The sequence below is a fragment of the Accipiter gentilis genome, chromosome 7 (genome assembly GCF_929443795.1).
Source record: "Accipiter gentilis chromosome 7, bAccGen1.1, whole genome shotgun sequence".
Taxonomy (NCBI): domain Eukaryota; kingdom Metazoa; phylum Chordata; class Aves; order Accipitriformes; family Accipitridae; genus Astur; species Astur gentilis.
In genome coordinates this window covers 17,128,315-17,143,700 of record NC_064886.1, presented here as the reverse complement: position 1 = coordinate 17,143,700, position 15,386 = coordinate 17,128,315, and the positions used below count along the sequence as shown (strand labels likewise).

Here is a 15,386-nt window from a genome sequence, read left to right as displayed (position 1 = left end):
AAATAATAATGATGGCTTGCTCCAAAACAGAGTTTTTCACCAGCTGGTCATGTCACCAGCAGAGGATAAAGTTGCATGAAATCTCTACAATGTACAGTTAGCAGGCTCTATGTGCAATGTTTGTCTAACAGTAGACTCCTGGCCTGCACTGCCTAAACTTTTTGACAAAAGGTTGTATCTTGTTAACTGTTATGTAAGTCCTAGGTATTCTCCCTTAGGATGGGCTGTAGTTTGCCTTACACAGAAAGCTTTCAGCAACACCTGTACTGCAGAAGCCTCCTTCCCCCTCACAGGTTTGGTTTATGATGGCCACAAACTAGTGATTGCTCCTGAAATCTGAGATCTCACTGCATGGGATGTGCAAAAGAACTAGGAGATTTGAGGCACATGTGCTACATTGTGCAGTGGGAGCATCCCTCATCCTTAAACAGGCAACTGACACTTTCATCACAAAAGGGAAAATTTTAATTTCTAGCAGTAGAGATGACTTCATCAGTTAATGCACGAATTAAGTATTTCCACTAGCATGCACCAATACTTGCATCTGTCATGTATTAAATAAGCTATGTAAGTTTATTGTAAAACTGACTTTACATTACACATAGTAGCTCCTTGGAGTACTTTGAGTGCTGTAAATTAAATATTTACCATGATATGCCATTTCTGAATTGGAGTAACCGATGTCTTTCCATTGATAAATACTGGTTTCTATTACAGCAGCAGGCCTTGCAAGGAGACCTCTAAAGGTGTAGCTCTGCAAAGCTGGCCCAGTGGTACAGGGCGAGTAGCGGGTGCTCTGTCTGCACACTCTGGGGGCAGCTTGGAGCTAGCTCATACCACTGCCACCAAGTAGCTTTGAAAACGTTAAGACAGAACTTCATTTCTGTCTCTTCAAAGGCGCCTGATAAGCTGCTCTAACATCACTTCTTCTAAAAGATGTGGCTTTTCTGCTTGAAAAAGTAAGCTGTAGCTGTAACATGCCACAATTATTTTGCAGAGGAAAACCACGCTAATTAAGTCATACAGTAGCAGTCGCTGTTCATTACAATTTAAATAGCGAGTCCAAGACCTGACTGGTGGTCATTTGCAGTTGGGAGCAAAAGCCAGATGGACAAAGGCATGCAGCATCAGTTAACCTTGATAAAGAGCTTTGAAAACTTGTGAGAGCAGTGCAAAGAAGTGCAAAAATAATAAAAATAATTAAAATTTTAAAATAAAAATTTTTCTAGGAATACAAACATGTAATGAAAAAAAATGGTCTTTAAAGTTACACTGTATTTAAAATCTGAATCGCCTGGCACTCTTGCAGTCAATGCTCTCTTGCAGTCTGTGCCTTCTTGCAGTCCAGATTATAACACTGAGCACACTGTCCGTTTCTTTTGGCGCTTGGCTTTTTTCATGGCATTCAGTGCAATGGTTGTTGCTTCTTTAAAAACATTTTCTATGTTTTCACGACATTTTGCTGAGCACTCCAGATAAACTTCTGCATTAATCTGCTGACAAGCTGCTTCACCCTGTAAAAAACAAAAGGTAAGAAAAGATGTAAACTCAATGTGTGAGAGAAGGAAGGTGAGATGGGAAAGAAAGGGAATGATTTTGTACATCTTCGTATCATGAGGTCAGGAAGAAAGACGCTGCCTGTGAGTATAGTGTTAGAGTGTGGGTGGCGTTGGTGATAAACTGAGGCACTGTTAAATAAACTAGGTTTTTTTCCCCTATGTTGATCTAGAGCCTGGCCTAACAGTTCAGTGCATTAGAGACTCTAAGATGCAGACTGCTGATAGTGTAAAAATATTCTCAGTATTAAATTTGTTTAAAAGAAATGCTGAGGTAGATACTTAAGTGAGGATAAGATGTCTACACAGCAGTATTTTTTCAGGCCTGAACATAACTATTATGTGATGTCACCTTTAGTAATTAATGTCACTTGCAAGAGCAGAATCTGGACCAATGTCTTGCCTTGTTTTGCTGGTGCACATGCAGGAACCCTGACTTTTGCTTTGGAGCATTGCAAGGCCTCAGCCCAAATCCTCATATACACAAACGTGTGCCTGTGTTTCTCAACCTCACCCAAACGCATGCAGTGGGAACAGACTAGAATCTAAAACATTTGCGTGCAATTCTGGTTGTGCGAAATCACTACAGACAAAACACAGTGATTTCTTACTTTGCTTGTGATCCTTTTCTTGTCATGGCAGAGTCAGCCCCCAGTTTTGAATGCTTGTGAGCCTTGGAGTTTGAATTCCAGGTCTGCAACACACAGCTCACAAACTCTGCATTTATTCATTATAAGCCCTGGGAGTGGGGTCACTTGAGCACTCAGGCTTCTATAGGGGGATTTTTCTTCAGCACATTTAAGCGAAGTTTGTCTCCTTCCAGTTGTTTGCAAGCTGCAGTGCTGGCAGATACTGTTCAGCTCCTCTGTGCCTGGCATTGGAAGCATCACGTCGTGTGACTCAAGATGCCATCAGCTGTAAAAGACTGAGGTAGTGTATATTTAAGGGGAGAAAAACCAAGCAGGAGGGCTCACATAGGAGACAAAGTTTGTACATCATGTGGGCCCTGAAATTTAATTGCATGAGGCCTCAGCAGACTCATCAAAAGTGTCTGTTACTTGCCCTGAACCTCATGTGGGAGGGTGATGAAGGGAGTTATAAATGCAAATGAGGGACAATCTGCAGCTGTTCACAAAGTGACAGGATGGACATCTCATCTTGCATGCAAGGAAGACAAGGCAGAAGTCCCAGCGTGGTTTAGCGGTGATACAGTTGCAGTTTCTTTTCATGCCATTTAGATAAAGTAGTGGTTCAGTCATGGTCTTAGCGCATTTAATCTTGTTCCCCGGACTTGTTTTCTCACACAGTTCGAAAGCTGCTGTTCTTGCTCTGAGAAGAAGGATGGATGGCTTTGTAGTTAAAAAAAACCAACTGGGAGACCAGAAAGGTCTCACGTGACATGGGACAAGCTGTTCCATCACTGTTTCTCCTGTACCTAGGACAGCTATGCCAGTGTTGTAACACTAGTTGTAAGCCTCACTGCTTTGTAGTACTTAAATTGAAAATATCTAATATGTTGTGCTGGTTTTGGCTGGGATAGAGTTAATTTCCTTCACAGTAGCTAGCATGGGGCTATGTTTTGGATTTGTGCTGGAAACAGTGTAGATAATTCAGGGATGTTTTGGCTATTGCTGAGCAGTGCTTACACAGCGTCATGGCATTTTCTGCTCTTCACCCCCCAACACCAGCGAGGAGGCTGGGGGTGCACAAGACGTTGGGAGGGGACACAGCCGGGACAGCTGACCCCAACTGACCCAAGGGATATTCCATCCCATAGGATGTCATGCTCAGCATATAAAGCTGGGGGAAGAAGAAGGAGGCAGGGGGACGTTCAGAGTCGATGGCATTTGTCTTCCCAAATCACTGTTACGCATGATGGAGCCCTGCTTTCCTGGAGATGGCTGAACACCTGCCTGCCCATGGGAAGAGGTGAATGAATTCCTGGTTTTGCTTTGCTTGCGTGCGCAGCTTTTGCTTTACCTATTAAACTGTCTTTATCTCAACCCATGAGTTTCCTCACTTTTACTCTTCCAATTCTCTCCCCCATCCCACCACAGCGAGTGAGAGAGCAGCTGTGTGGGGCTTAGTTGCCAGCTGGGGTTAAACTATGACATATGTAGATTTTTTTTAAAAAAAAGATTACTTCAGAGACTTCAAAGAAAAGTCTCTTATGTTAGAGATGCCTTACAGATGTTTTTGCTATTGTCCTTGAAAGGATTTATTTTCAAATAGGGTTTGCAAAACACGTTTCTTCTGGAATCGTCGGTATTTTTAATCCTGTAATGTGTATCTTAGCATCTCCAGTCCTTATCACAATCCTGGTCAAAGTACCAGTGATGGAAGCAATGTATGCTAATGAAAATTACGAAGGGAGTCCAACAAACTTGTCAAGGCTTACCAATTTGTAAGAGTAATAACCTAGCTGTGAAAGGAAACAAGAATGAGATGTAATGAGCCTAGAAGGCATAGCTAGTGTCCTTTCAGACACCCCAAGGTTTGCAAAACACTCTTCAAATTTCTCTTTACTTTTGTACTAAAAATAGGTGTTGGTTTGGCCACTGCCAAGAAGGACTTAGAAACCCCTGTAAGTGCTGACTGTCAGTAATTTCTTTATTTGGACACTGTGATCACATCATTTTGGAGTATCTGTGATTGTACTTGTGAGGAACAATGCCACTGAAGTAAGTGTGCTTTATCTCTTGCAAAGAGGACACCACTTTACACGCACTTGTATTTACCTGGTTGTAAGTAATGGGTTCCTGCTTAGAAGCCCTGAGTTTGCGCAATTGTTCTTTGTCTTTCCGAAGGTCTGTCTTGCAGCCGATCAGTACAAGTGGGACACCTCGGCAGAAGTGATTCACTTCAGGATACCACTGATGGTAGAAAAACAAAACTTTTACATCTGGCTTTTTTTTTTTTTTTTCTTTTTTTAATCAAAACAATAAAGCCAAGGAACAGAACCAGCATTTAATATATGCTGCAATTTCAGAGTTTTGAAAGTTGTTAATTTAGTGGTAGGGGCCCAAAATGCACTATTTACATCACAGAAACATTTAAAAGTCCTACCCAAAGTCAGTTGCTTTATAAAAACATAGGTGGCATCTGTTGTTATGCCAAAGTGCTTATTTAACGTCTGTTTAAATTCAGAAGAGCTCCTCTAAAGTCGTATTTAAGAGCAGAATTTGGACCAAGTCTTGGTTTGTTTTGCTGGTGCTATGTATAAGAATGCTACCTTCTACTTTGGAGCATTACAGAAATCCTAGTACAAGCAAGCGGTTGCTTACATCTTTCCTCTATAGTTAAATGCGCATGTGATGGAAGTAGACTTGAATCTAAAATGCTTGTATGCAATGTTGGTGGTGTGACATCGCTACAGATAAAGTAGCAGTTTCACTGCTGGTGTTTGATCTTTTTAGTGTACTGTGGAGTCATCCCCAGTTCTGAGCACTTATGAGCCACGGAGAGGTGAGCTCCAGGTCTAAGGTCTGCGACCTGCAGCTCAGTGCATGATTAGTGATCTGTGCATCTACGCACCCAGGGTACAGGACACTAAAAGCATCAGCTTTTTTATTCTGACATCTTGTCGTATATAAGGCATATGTAATTAATTTAAAAGGCTGAAGCAATTACGAAAGCCTCTTACCTTAGCTGCTACATTATCATAGCTAGTGGGGTTCATGACATCGTAACAAATTAACACGACATTTGTGTTCTGGTATGAAAGCGGTCGTAGCCGATCGTAGTCCTCCTGCCCTGCAACACAGAGAATGTTTTGGATAAAAGAAATCTGTCCTTAACAAGCAGTATGATGTGAATATGTAAAGATACATACTTGAGATCAAGAACAATGGTATTATAATTGCACAGACGGTGAGTTTTCCATACTTGTACAATTCCTTCCCTTAAATGCAGGAGATTCCTCTTCCCTGACAAAACTGATGCTTTAGAATTTAAAACGTCCTTGGCAAGATTTAATAAAAGGCCTTCTTTGTCAAACAGCTAAGTACTTAGAAGCAGTTCTAATCACCAATTGCCAAGTTGCTGCTCACAAGCAAGATCAGCAAGAGGAATTTGACAGTTATCGATTAAAACATTTGCAGTTTGGCAGTGGCTCCATTCTCCCAAACACATTTACACACGCGACCGACGCTGTAAGAGGAAAGACTGAATTTGCTACAATGCTGAAGTAAAAATCTTAGTGGCAAACTTGCTTTTCCCAGCCCAGTGAGCTGAGAGGAAGCAGTGATTAGCACACCGTGCCTTTAGCACTGCTGCTCACTGTAGCAGCACGTACATGATTTTACAAGGCATGCTGCAACATGAGCCAGGCTCAACTGGTCTTTGAAGCAGGACTACACAGCAGATCTTAGGGATGCTGCTGAATTCTGGAAAAGTAGGGGATTTGTCATACTTCTGATTAGGGATATTCTAGCATGTGATCTGACAAGAGGAAGCTAATTTGCTTCAGACCTGTACTCTTCCCCTTGCTGTACATACAACTTAGCTGTAATCACCATGCTGGGGTCTGAAGGTGTCTTTGAGAGGCTCAGTTCAAGAAAGCAGTAATTACCAGATATAGTTGGCAGCTGAGGAAAAAAACCCCAATCTTTTTCATTTGAGTTTTTTTCAGAGACTTAATAAGGAAGAAACAGCGATTTAAGCAGCCTGTAGAAGATCTATTTGCCACCTGAATGCTGTTCCCGGAATCAGATATGTCTCTGATGCACCAAATTTCCAAAACAAGAACTGGGAACGCTGTTCCTTCCCAGTCACCACAATGTACACACAGCTCAGAAACTGCCCTACAGGTAAAGTTACGCATCTCAGATCTTTGTATTGACATTTCAAATGAAGGGATGCTAAAAATTTCAGCGTGCCCCAGCTTTATACCAACTATTCCTGCCCTGGCACCTGGCTCAGCCCCACTTCATGCACTCATCACTCTAGCCAACATGTTTGCCTCCAGCTCCTATCTGAAGAATTGCAGATACCAGAAGGCCAATAGTTTTGCAATACTTTGCTCCCCTCCTTAATTTAAACGATGGATTGAGATACAGGTTATTAAAAGGCAAACCCTACTGGATAAGCCATTGCTTAGTCTGTCTGAGATGTCTGTAACAGGAATCTTAGGTTTCGATCACTCTGTATTTGAGCTTCCACAAGAGCAGCATGCTCTGTGGGTGAGGTGCAGAACAAAGACGGATTGATCCCTCAAGGTTTAATCCAGAAATAATAGACAATTGACAAAATTATGGATGTTGTATAAACATTCGGAGCAAAGACTGTACTGCTTAGCCCTTCTTATTCTCCCAAATCCACCTACTTGTTTGCAACCGATTTACCATTTTGTTGCTGAGATAATCCTCTAAATGCATTAAACACATCGGGTGCCAAACTTTTTTTTTTCTCCTAACTTCCTCTAGTGTTATGTACTGTGTATGATTTTCCCTGTTCAAATTCATGCCTCTGAGCTTCTACCAATGTAGCTTGTAAAATCAAAAGGTCCTCCAATTTATTCCTGGCAATTTGTGAGGCAGACAGGACTGTCCCCTTGGAAGGAACACATTCATTTGTTTGGAATCAGAACATACAGCTAAATTCATACTCTCCTGGATGGAATAACTGAAGAGGTGTCTTCAGTGGTGTGACACAAATATGCTGTATTGCAAGTCAAAAACTATAGATATGCCCCACTGAACTGCACCTTCATCTTCAAAACCAGCTGTGCAGTTATGTTTTTTTAAGCAAACTGAGAAAATAAATGCATGAGAAAATGCTGCTGTATAAAACGCGGCTCCATGCATATTTGGAATTTCAAATACAGAGCACAGAACAAGGTATAGTGCAGAGACCACAGGGGGAAGGTTAGATGGTAATTGCTTAACTTGTATTATGGTTGGATGATTACAGCGCTCACTTGGAAGGAGAGGAAGCTATTCTTTAAGAGCTCAGATGTAGTTCTTCAGTTGCTGAGGATGTAACAAGACCCAGATCAAGCTGTGTCTAAATATCAACATCCCTCTCACTGAAAACAATCCCTTTCACCCCCTGTCCTTAAGTGCTGCTGATGAAATGCAAGAAAGGGCCTGGGAGACTTTTTCTCTGTAAAGCTGCTCAGTCTGTGGTCAGAGCTAATTTGGCAGATTTAGGTCTTCTACTAGAAGAATTTTAAAATGAAGGAACAGGGCTGAATCTAAGCAGTAACTGAATGTATATGCAAAGCCCCCGAGTGTGCTTCCTCAAGCACAGGTAGCTGTTTTCTTTCCCCAATTAACAAAAAGCATGCTGTGGAATAATTGGTTAAATATATGCCTACATGGGAGCATATCTGACTCTCTTCTGCCTTCCTCAATTCATTGTAGCATCAGAGACCCTGTTTGGTTTTTGGTTTTTTTTTTTTTCTTTAAAAGAAAAAAAACTCCATCCAGCTGAATTCACCTAAAATTTGCTAATTCTTTGCAAAGATCACACTCCTGCATGCCTCTGTGACATGCTGCGTAACCCACATCACTGCAGTTGGGCCCTACAGCAGGGTGGGACCTCAGCCTCAGGTGATGGTTGAGTGTGAACAGGGAAAGAAGTGAAACCACAGGTCTTGGTCTCACATCCACATTCACCTCTGTCCGCTCTTCCTCACCCCTTCACCAATTCACCACCAAGGAAGTGCCAGCCTGTGTGTTGCTCAGTCCATAAAGGAGCTCAGCACCCACTGCCATTGACAGGAGAGGGTAAACAATAGAGTCAAGACTTGCCAGCCTAGGAGCCTAACAGTACACGGTGTCCTAACGTACAGCAGCGCTGTCCATCGCCACCAACTGCCAGCGGCTAAGGAAGAATGTAATAATATCCTGCCACCCGGTCCCAACCAGCCCACCACTTCCTACGTATGGCCATGTGTTGACTGTAATACTCCACACTTGTGGTTTAGGATTGACATGGAACCATGTGATGGCAAGCCCTCACAAGCATGCAGAAATGCACCCAATTCTCTTTGATTTCTTAGTCTGCAGGCTCCATGGGAATACCATGGTTATTAGCTTGCCAGCTATGTTTTTTTCACTACTCAGTTTAAAAAAAATTGGGAAACAGACATTCATGGCAGGAATAAAACCAGTAGCAGAGGGCACTTGGAGTTGGGGGGGGCACACTTCAATTAAAAAAAAGTTGGGGTTTGTCTTCCTCAGGCGTGCCCTTCCTTTCAAAGTTATGAAAAATTACTCTTGCATATACTGGCTTTTAAAATTTCTCTTAAGGCCTCAGACTGCCGTGCATCTGTCATTACAGACATGAAAAACCCCACTGGAGGCTTTGCATGTGCTTCCTGCCAGTCAGAGCGAGCACCCGCAATGATGAAGCATTACTTCCTCCCCAGCCTTCCCCAGCCCAGCAGAGGTCTTTTCTTTGGTCTGAGAAAGTCCTGCACTCAACAGCATCAGAAATTGAACTGTGTTTCTGCACTGCAGCTAAAGCATCAACACTGCTCCCTTAGTATGTAAAAAAATACAGTTAATTTACCTCTCGGTGCCTTTGCCTCTATTGAGCACAGCAAGAAATGGAAACTTTTAATTGAATAAGCAGCTGCAAAGCCTGTTTGCAGATGAGACAAGTGGTATTACAAAGCCTTTACACATTGCGTATGTATACCACCAACTTCCTGCAACAGCAAGAGGTGTCTCTGAGGAAGACAGAGTAGGATAGTATGAAGTCTCACAAAAAACTGTTATTCTAGCATATTTTAGGCTAACTCATTAACTTCATTTGTTACCAAAATTCTTGTCAAGAAAAAAAATACCTTTTGTAGCTTGAAATGTTTGATTGTTAGGCACTTTGTGTCCTTCTTCAGTAAGTAGGACAAGCTCAAAGTCTCAAGCTGCCCAGGACTTGACAATACAAAGAATCCTCCTAACTTTAAATAGCCCATGGAGCTGAACCTGTCCTTTACCTTCCCATGACGCTGAAGTACATGCAGTTCTATTCAGTGTTGCTCTTAGCAAGATCCTAAAAATATCAAAGTCCTTCCCGCGGTGGGTGCATCATGAAAATCCAGTGACACCTTTCAAAACAGCTTTGCCTTCTGCTCCCTTACACTGCTACATGGCACTTAGCTGAAGCCCTTCAGCTCAGAAATGATTTTACATCCTTTTGATCCCACTTGAATGGTTTTATGATAATCTGAATTATTTGGGAACCTTTCAGACTGATAAGCAAAATACAAATGTAAAGCTGTCTTACGATTTTAGAGAAGAGCAAGACCAACTCAAGCAGTTCAGTAAGTCAGAAGATGATTCACAAAATATGACTAATATGCTGCACTGTTAAACTACTGTACTTCCAGCAATAAGTTATATGTTTAGATTCCTCTTTAAGCTGCGGTTCCTGCTGTACACCCACCCCAGAGCATCATTGCCCAGCCGAGAGAGGAATTTAATGAGCTGCTGCTGTATGATATGACAAAAGCAAGTCAACATAGTGAAACACTGATTCCAAAACTGCATCTCCCATGCTACATCCATGTGGCAGAGGGACAGAAGCCGTCTTGTCTCCTGAACTTGACAGTCCCCTTGCTCTTCCCTTCCTGCACGACTTGAACTTAGAGGACAGGACATGACTTTTGGTCCTAGTCTAATCCTTAAGGAACTCAACATCAGTTTTGTATTATTAAAAACAGGATGGGATTAACATGTGTGCTTAAGTGAGTTCTTCCTCTGGCATAACTTCCAGCTTCAGAAAGAGGATGAAAAGCTGCTTGGATTATGGAGTATGACACAGATCTGTAACATAAAACTATGTAAGCAGCTTTGAAACAGAACCAAAACTTAAGTCTTTCCCCCTCCCAAGCAAATGCCTTAACCAAGGTGGCAAATGTCCACCCTTTCTTTGCACCTGATAATCTTGATGTGTGTCATGCAAAGCAAAAGAAATTTGACAGGAAGGGAGGAGACAAGTGTCAGCAGCCTCTAGCAACTTGTAGCCTGGTGGCCATGACACTGTTTCGGGAGGTGAAACATGTTGGTTTTCAAGGTTTCCAGATGACAGATGGAAAGCAATTGCTCTTTCATGGCAAAGAGCTCTGACAACTAGGCAACAATGGCATCCCCAATTCCCAAAGTGTCTTTATGAGACACAAAATACGCCCCACACTGTTCTTCAATGGGGCAGCACTTTGGTCCCAAGATAGTATTTATAGCTATGAACTAAATGTGTAAGAGTAGACTCTTTCTGCTAAAGTTACATGCCTGAACAAGGGAACAGGGTAAAATGGGGGACAAACTTTTTAGCAGGGCCTGTTGCGATAGGACAAGGGGGAATGGTTTTAACCTAAAAGAGGGTAGATTTAGACTAGATATAAGGAAGACAACATTTTACAGTGAGGATGGTGAAATACTGGCACGGGTTGCCCAAGGAGGTGGTAGATGCCCCATCCCCAGAAACATTCAATGTCAGGATGGACAGGGCTCTGAGCAACCTGATCTAGTTGAAGATATCCCTGCGCATTGCAGGGGCAGGCGTGGACTAGATGACCTCTAAAGGTCCCTTCCAGCCCAAACTGTTCTATGATAAAATGATAAGCCACCCGCACCCGGTTCCGCGAGCACTCTCCAGGCTGCTGGCAGCTGTAGGTCTTGCACAGAGCGGCTCCCTGCATGACGCAAGGAGCTGGGCACTTATGTCAGGCTTGCAAGAGTTCAGTGCTGCAATACTGAATTTGCCCTACCTACCCCCATTTCTGGATCCAGCCCATGTTCCTTAAAGCTTGGAAGAGACTCCAAAAGCAAATGTTGGAAGCTGCAGCTTGATTTTAAATGAGCCAGCCAAGTATCAAGAACTGTGACAGGCAAAAATTCCACACTGACAGTGAACAAACATAAAAACTCAACAAGTTCACTGTGGCAAGTTCTTTGTGCCAATACGCTATATTAAGGAAATCCCTCTGTCACACTAGATTTCAGCCCTTCTCTCTTCCTTTAAGACTTAAACACAAAAGCCTTGCCATTCAGTAGAAGTTACATTATCCACATTACTGGATTCAAGTACAGTAACATTGACACAAGAAGATATATTGGCAAATTGCGTGCTCAGGATCTTACTATACTGCAGTAAAGATTAGCAATAAAATACACTTTTAGATTAAAAACCTTTAAAATTATCCATTCAGATATCATGTACACATGCAAGAAGTTAAGTGTGGTTTACTACTATTAAAAATTAATATGGACTGCATTCAGTTATTTGTCTTGGTGTAAATTTGGAACAACTCCACAGGCTTGAACTGAAACAGATGATTTACACTGAGCTGAAACGAAGCACGTGTCGATTTTAGGGTTCGTTTAGGAACACAGCTGGATAACAGAGCCTAGGAACTTTGAACCATTTCACAAGTTCCTGAAATGAACCTGAACAAACTACCAGTATTTTCAAACAACTTTTACTGTTACGGTTTTTATATTTTGAACACAAACTGGCCTTTTTCCCCTTCACTATTCGATCACACGTGGCAGGAGATTAAAATATTTTCCTGGTTGATATAATTATGCTTTGCATCTGGGAGCTGGGTTTTTAATACCTTCAGATATGTGTGATATTTGATGTGATTTTCTTAATAAACTGGGCTGTTAAGATAATGAAGGAGTCCATGGCTAGAACTGCCATTAGACCAGAGACCCTTTTTTTTTCTGGAAGGCACATCTATGCATGCAACAGGTAATGGTTGTTGTTCAGTTTGTACTTTAATCTCTAGCAGTCTGAACCGTGATATTACACTAAAAGTATGCCAGTAGAAAAGCAATTTGAAAATATGTCCAGCTTTACAGTCTTCAAGTTTCAGTCTGGTTTAAGTTGACACAGCAAAAGCTGCTGGAACAGAAACACGGGCGCTTTTACAGGGGCAGCATTTTACACCAGTAAAAGCAATTTCTCCTTATTTGTCCGAAATCACAAAAGCCCTGGGGCTGCGTTTGGGCTCAGACCCAGGCCAGTGCCCCAGGGCGGTCCCATCCCAGAGGCCGCACCGAAACTGCCTCTCGCAGCCCGGTACTGTTGGGATTGGGAAAATGGAAAGCATAATGTGAAAAAAAACCCCTTACCTGCCGTATCGTACAAATTCAGGGTGACCTCCTTTTTGCCCACCGTAACGCTGGTAGTATATTTCTCGAAGACGGACGGCGCGTATTGCTGCAAAGGGAGGAGAAGCAGCTCTAGCCAGGGACAAGCAGCTCGCAGCCAGCACCGGCCGCTTTGCCGGGCGGCTCCCTGCCCCTTCGCACCCCGACCAGGCCGGGCCCGGCGGCGGGACAGCCCGCTCACCTCCGGGAAGTCTCCCTTGGCGTACACCATCAGCAGCGAGGTCTTCCCGCAGCCGCCGTCCCCCACGATCACAACCTTCACCTCCTTCTTGCCCGACGGGGCGGCCGCGTTGTCGCGGGAGCCCCCCGCCGCGCCTTCGGGCAGAGCCCCGTTGGTCGCCTCCATGGAGCGGAGCGGAGCGGGGCCGGGCTGGGCCGGGCCGGGCCGGGCCGGGCCGGGCAGGGCGCAGCGCCTCCGGGACGCGGCTCCCCACAACCGCCGCCGCGCTCCGGGCGCCCCGGGGCAGGCGCCGCCCGCGCCCCGCCGGAGATTGGCCGCGCTGCGGGCGCCGGCGCCTCAGGTACCTCAGGGCCCCGCCCGCGGCCGCGCCGGCGCCTCAGCCCGTGTTAACACCCGGGGCGGTGCTGGGTGCTCTCCTCGAAGAAGCCCCCTCGGCGGTCCGCAGCGCCCGCGGCATCGGCTCCTCACGGGTCACCCGTGGGGCCCCAGCGCTAGGGTAGCCCCGGTGGGCACGGCAGGAGCCCTCTCGGCTCCCCGTCAGGCCTTTTCCCTGCCAAAACCCACAGGGGCTGCTCACCCGTCTTCCCGGTGGGCCTCCAAGGCCTTCATCCACCTGGGGCCGTTAGGCCCTGTCGCCTTTGCACTTCCCATCGACCCGCCATGTTACCCACGCTTGGGTGCTCATCCCTGTCCAGCAGCTGTAGCACCAGTGTCCTCCCACCCCTCTTCCCAGCCCTCGTTTATTCCTCTTTTGGACCTCAAGCGCCATTTGCCATTTTGGTTTATCCCAGATCACCAGCGGCTGAGGGGATGCCTTCCCAGTTCAACTTCAATGTCTGCAGCGGTGGATGCCAGTCCCAAAGGCTGAGGGGAGAGCGTGCAGCGGGTGCCATGCCAGCCGCAGCAGGATGGGAGGCAGAGACCCCCTGAGGTACACCCTGAAACGCGTCTTGTTGCTGGTACTGGGAGCGGCCGTGACTTGCTGCTTGTTTTCCACTGTATTTATAGCTCAAGTAGGAACCGACAGCTCTGCTCATTGTTTATTCACCCAGTGCCACCCATTCAAGGTGAGCTGCAATGAAAATAAACCGGAATTTTACACTTTAATTGCAGAGATGTGGTAGCCCCAGGCACCTACATGGCATTGTTTTGTACCATGGAAGGCAGGGGATCACAACAGCTGGATACGTTTGGCTCCGATGATACCCATGTCAGGGGAGTGATGCTGTGTTCGTGACAGACCTGCTCAGGTGTCAATCTGCCAGCATTCTGCACAAAAAATCGTGTTTCTTTCCTGGCAGGGGCTAACAGTGTGCTCCATCTCAAATAAACCCTATCACTTCTTAAGAAATCAAAACTGACTCTAAAATTTTTGACATACCACTTGTGGGAATAACAACAAACCCCCAAGGGCATGCTTGAGTGTAGCAAGATCATTTAATTCAACTAAAAAAAAAATAATAATCACAAACAGGGTTTTACATTTTCTCCTGCACAGTTGTGTCACTAGATGGCCTTCCAGACCGAATGCAAACACAACTGCACTCTATCTCTTTCAAGGAAGACCCTGCTTTGTGCAGAGGGCAAACAAAAAGCTAGAAAAGGATATTTCAGCGATAGGTAGGAGGAGGGACGTGTAAATACCCAAAGAAGTATCATATAATTCAAATAATAATAATAAAAAGCAGCCAAATTCACACCTGTTGAAAGCTAACCATTTTACTGAGGAAAAAATTGATGCAAGCATGTAGAATATACAAGCTGTCAAAAAGATTCTTTATGAACCGCAATTTTATATATCTTATCTGGAACACAGTAAAAGCCATCAGCTCCTGTCGACTCTAATGGCTGAGGGCATTCCAGTATCACACAACAATGAATGGTCCAGAAAAGAATTGTTTTACCCTGAAACAATTTATTTGGGCCTGGCTCAAAACCACCATCACACTGTGTATGATACCATCAACAGATAGACTTAGTAGTCTTTCTGTAACTGAGTACTGTAATTCAGGGGTTTTTTTCAAGTAAATTATTGACATATAAGTTTTTGGGGGGATAAAAGTATTTTGTGGGTCATTGTTAGGTTGGGTTTTTTGCTTTTTGGGGTTTTTTTTTGCAAGGCTCACAAAACAATCTTTACATTTCTCACAGCTTTGTCTCCTTTTACATTTTATAGTTAAGAAAACTTTTTAGATTTGTACACCTTTAGATTTGGGATGAAACAATATAAAATGAGTAGATTATAGAATCAACTGTAAACAATCCAAAGACTGGTTTTAAGTAATGAATGTTCTATTTGTAGTGAGTCAACTTAGTATTGATGGAATATAGCATTTCATGTCTCAGTTAGTTATTTTTAATTAACGGGTATGCAGTGCTTTAGGCATATAAAGTCCTATACAAAAGCTAAGCATATTTTGCTGACTCCGAAAAAGTAAAATCTAATATGGAATTCTGCCACTGATTTAAATGGAAGAAGATTCAACCCTCTATTAGTAAAATTCAAATCTAATCATTATTAATTGC

General features: G+C 43.8%; 1 protein-coding gene across 4 annotated transcripts; it reads right to left on the bottom strand.

Annotated features, from left to right (window-relative positions):
- Window positions 1-550: 550 nt before the first annotated feature.
- On the bottom strand, window positions 551-13,095 carry RHOF (ras homolog family member F, filopodia associated). Of its 4 annotated transcripts, none has more exons than XR_007506748.1 (6): window positions 12,861-13,095; window positions 12,641-12,728; window positions 5,200-5,309; window positions 4,295-4,429; window positions 2,168-2,885; window positions 1,402-1,514 (listed from the first exon to the last, which is right to left on the bottom strand). XR_007506748.1 is itself a non-coding variant. In XM_049806164.1 (5 exons), the coding sequence occupies exons 1-5, from the start codon at window positions 13,023-13,025 to the stop codon at window positions 1,350-1,352; spliced, it is 663 nt and encodes a 220-aa protein (XP_049662121.1). In that variant the 5' UTR covers window positions 13,026-13,095; the 3' UTR covers window positions 551-1,349. The 4 variants fall into 4 exon arrangements, 2 of the variants coding, with proteins under 2 accessions (XP_049662121.1, XP_049662122.1); XR_007506747.1 differs by having other exon boundaries at window positions 2,168-2,481; XM_049806164.1 differs by lacking the exon at window positions 2,168-2,885 and having other exon boundaries at window positions 551-1,514.
- Window positions 13,096-15,386: the final 2,291 nt, after the last annotated feature.